Source organism: Haliotis cracherodii, unplaced genomic scaffold, assembly GCF_022045235.1.
Source record: "Haliotis cracherodii isolate W230 unplaced genomic scaffold, xgHalCrac1.p SCAF_17, whole genome shotgun sequence".
Lineage (NCBI taxonomy): Eukaryota > Metazoa > Mollusca > Gastropoda > Lepetellida > Haliotidae > Haliotis > Haliotis cracherodii.
In genome coordinates this window covers 25,779,927-25,783,648 of record NW_027266272.1, presented here as the reverse complement: position 1 = coordinate 25,783,648, position 3,722 = coordinate 25,779,927, and the positions used below count along the sequence as shown (strand labels likewise).

At 39.6% G+C, this 3,722-nt stretch overlaps 1 protein-coding gene across 1 annotated transcript; it reads right to left on the bottom strand.

Annotated features, from left to right (window-relative positions):
* Nucleotides 1–1,245: 1,245 nt before the first annotated feature.
* Nucleotides 1,246–3,376, bottom strand: LOC139464731 (uncharacterized). The gene is made up of 3 exons (XM_071246246.1): nt 3,358–3,376; nt 1,773–1,831; nt 1,246–1,473 (listed from the first exon to the last, which is right to left on the bottom strand). Exons 1-3 carry the CDS (start codon nt 3,374–3,376, stop codon nt 1,246–1,248), a joined length of 306 nt encoding a protein of 101 aa, XP_071102347.1.
* Nucleotides 3,377–3,722: the final 346 nt, after the last annotated feature.

Genomic DNA, 3,722 nt, shown 5'->3' with positions numbered 1-3,722 from the left:
AATGTTCATATTCTAACTGCCCCCAACGTGGGGATTTCGGGATAGAATTTGTCCCCAGCAACCTATGTGGGGTGGCTGAAATGTTCTGAACTGAACTACGGAGTATGTGTGGTACTCAATTAACACTTTACACGTATTAACAGCAGGCGGTATATTTATGCTTGGTATAAGAAATAAAATGGCATTACATGTTGGTAGTGAAAGAGGGCACGAGTGATTTGGTAGCTGTCAGTTGCGCCTTGTCAGGACCTGGGTCCCATATCCTGGATCTGAATCTTAAGTTCACCTTGGTGTTCACTCATGTCATGTCATCACCCGACCCGTGCTCGTGGGTGTCACCTGCGTCACTTTGGACTTTCCTGTTACATTCACCCGCCGTTATATACAGGGACAGTATGGATAACTCAGTGCTACTAGTATTGTACGTCTATGTTAAAGGAAAGAATATTAGAGTTGGACCTGGCACCCTATCAAATATGTTGTGACACATGCAACGAAATGGGGTAGAATCCACAGCTGTTATATTTCTCACAGTTGTAATGTGTGAGTGAGTAACCTCCCCGTAGTGTAAGAACAGGACCCCGGCAGTACACGTGAGTGAGTGAGTGAGTTGGGTTTAACGCCGCTTTTACCATTATTCCTGTTATATCACGGCGTGTCAGCTTAATGTGGGAGGAAAGCCAAAGGTGATGCAGGTCTCAGACGTTTACCACTTCGGTGAAACCCACGAGCATGGGTATAGTGCTGACAAACCTAGAAACATAACCGGGGCGAACCGGGATTCGAACCCACAATCATAGGTTTCTGAACAGCGAATCGCGGCGCCTTAGACGACTGGGCCACCAACCCGTGACCCCCAGTTGTAATGAATCATAGATGATGATAAAGATCTTATATGCAACTTCTTGGTTTCAAGATAAGAAACAAATGTCGTGTGTTATATACAACAAAAGATAAGACAAAGGAGCTTGGAAGACAAGACAGTATTTAATAGTTAATACTGACTGGTAATCGATTTAATCAAATAATAACTAACGTTAAACCATGTCCGAAAGGGCCAAAATGTAAAACTCAATATATACGTCCAAATATACGTTTCTCAACGTATAATACAAATCCAAAAGTATAAAATGTCCGAAAGTTTAAAAAAAACGTCCGAAATGTCCCAAAATGCCACAAGCATGTGGTAATTAATTGCATGAGAGAATTATATGACACAAGGTCCAAGAGGTACGCGATGTCACTCTAAACGTCCATCTTGACACGGAACACTCTCCTCAAGAATCCAGACACACGTGACAGGAAGACTCGAACTGAGGACAGGGTCGGGGTGTCGTCATCATCAAGGCTGATATCGACGAAGTGAGGGGCATCACGGAGGACGGAGGCAGAGAGAGGGGCTGGGATGGAGGTGGGAGGGGCGGGCAGCTCGGATAGGGGTTCAAGGATGGTCATGTATCTTCCAGTAGGACGCTGACAAGGAGGGAGAGAAGGACATGTAGAGAGTGACAGAAGATGGAAGTAGAGAAAGAGATTAGTTGTTAAATTGATTGATTAAGAGATGGCAATTAATGTTAAAAGAGCCTTAGAGATTAGGACACGTGATTATTACTGCACATATATACCATAACAGTTTCCAAATCAATAGTGTATGTGTTGGTATGGCCATGTGTTCGTAACAGATTGATTGGCGAAGTCGATATACACACGTGAAATACAAGACACTGTTTTACAATAACTCTAGTACATTACTGATTCCCTAAAACACGCACTTGGCGAGGAGGGGCCCAGATGTCAAAGTTCAAAGGGAACCTGATCACGAGGTCAACAGCTGTCGGGAAAGAAGGAATGAGAGTCTTAAATAAGGATAATTGACACAGGATCAACTGGACAGTATACAGGAGGTCGGAAACGTTTTAAGTGATCCCACTGGTCTTGATGATTACCTGTCAATTAACATACACATTTAAAAGTGAATGGGATGATTATATCACTGAATCAAGTCTGAACACCCAATAGAAATAGGACTGATCATCATCAATACCAACTAATAAGTAATGTTTTGAAGATTAGTACATGCAGGTTGTTGTAGATATAAATTACACTATCAATGATGATGTAATATAACATCAAATCACACAAACCTTTGATGGATAATCTACACTGTATTAATAGGCAAAATGCTTTGGAACATGTTGAGTTGCATTAGAATTATGTAGGATATGTGATGACATAAATATATGAGTGGACTGCTCACTAAAGGTTGGGCTGAATGCAGAAATGTATATAGAATATTGCTGTAGACTGAACGTACAAGCATAAAGCAGTTACATTAATGTAATTATTTTTGTTCAACAAAAGAAAGTGTTCTTCAGATTTATGCTACTCCTAAGATTTAATCATAATTAGGCCTAGCAGACACAACTTTTTCTTTTCTTTGTTGTTTAACGCTGCTGTCAGCAATATTCAAGCTATATTACGACGGTCTGTAAATAAGTGAGTTTGGACCAGACAATCTAGTGATTGACATCATGAGCATCGATCCACGCAATATGGGATACGATGACTAGCATCAACCAATCCCGATCCCGTTAGTCGCCTCTCACCACATGAATGGGTTAGCAGACACAAAAGTTTCACAAATTCACACCTCTGATGCTATCAATGGAAGGTTACGCAAAATAGAATGTTACCCTTGTCTAACATCTAGTCCAAAAAATAAATAATAAATTCTAACTAAAAATATATATTTACAAAATACAAAATAAAATTCAAGTGGAGCCCAGCACAATCTAGACTTGGGTTGGATTTATTGCTTAAACTGTCTAGGGTCTGGGAAACTATGAATACATATGGTTTGTTTGTTGCAAAATAACTGTTTATAATAAGACTAAACAGGACAGGCAAACGAATCACAATGAGTTTAGGAAATTACAAGTTGCAGTGGTGTATTGTCCTGCTTAATCAAATCACTAACATTTTAGAGACTTAATCAGAGAATTTTAAATTTACATATGACGGTAAACAAGGATCACTGAACCATTAATTTCCGAGAAAATAATCAGCGTTAGACTAGATCTATCAGTCCTGACGGAACTCAACTGACGAGTCGTTTAGAATACTCAAATTAAAAAATTAATTGTAATACAACGATAAAACATGAATGTGCATAAACAGACGGAAAAGGTCTAATGAAAGTGGAAACGATCTTAACATGGGACAAATGTCATATTTGATGGCAGTATATTCTGGAAGTTTCTTTTCCAAAGGCTACTCCATATTTAATTTGTAAATATACTGGAAAGGTCATAAAAGAAAGGGAAAAAAGAAACAACTTATTTAGAAACAAACATATACCTTGGGAGTATGCGCTCATGGTGTTCACAAGCGAAGATGAGCAAAACGGGAGTCAAATAGCAGCAGGAAAGTATAGCAGTGTGATAGCAGTATGATACAAGCTCCTTCCCAGCGCGTGACACCTTCGTTACACTCTCGGTAACATCGCTGCCACCAGTGTGGGCGCGGCCATTTCAAGAATCTTGAAATTTGCCCTCCAACCCCATATGTAGTAACGTTTATACTTTTGTTTATGTCTCTGGGAATGCCATCATATTTCAATTTGAAAAGGTTTACGACTGACCATGTTTTCCAGATGAATTCACTTTGTTGTTTTGATAATCAGATTGGTTCGAGATTGCAGACTAACGGAAAATCAACCAACT

Coding starts and splice junctions, on each gene's coding strand:
- LOC139464731 (XM_071246246.1), bottom strand. Junction 1,474..1,772: donor TCTGGGCCCCTCCTCGCCAA/GTGCGTGTTTTA, acceptor CCTCCTTGTCAG/CGTCCTACTGGAAGATACAT.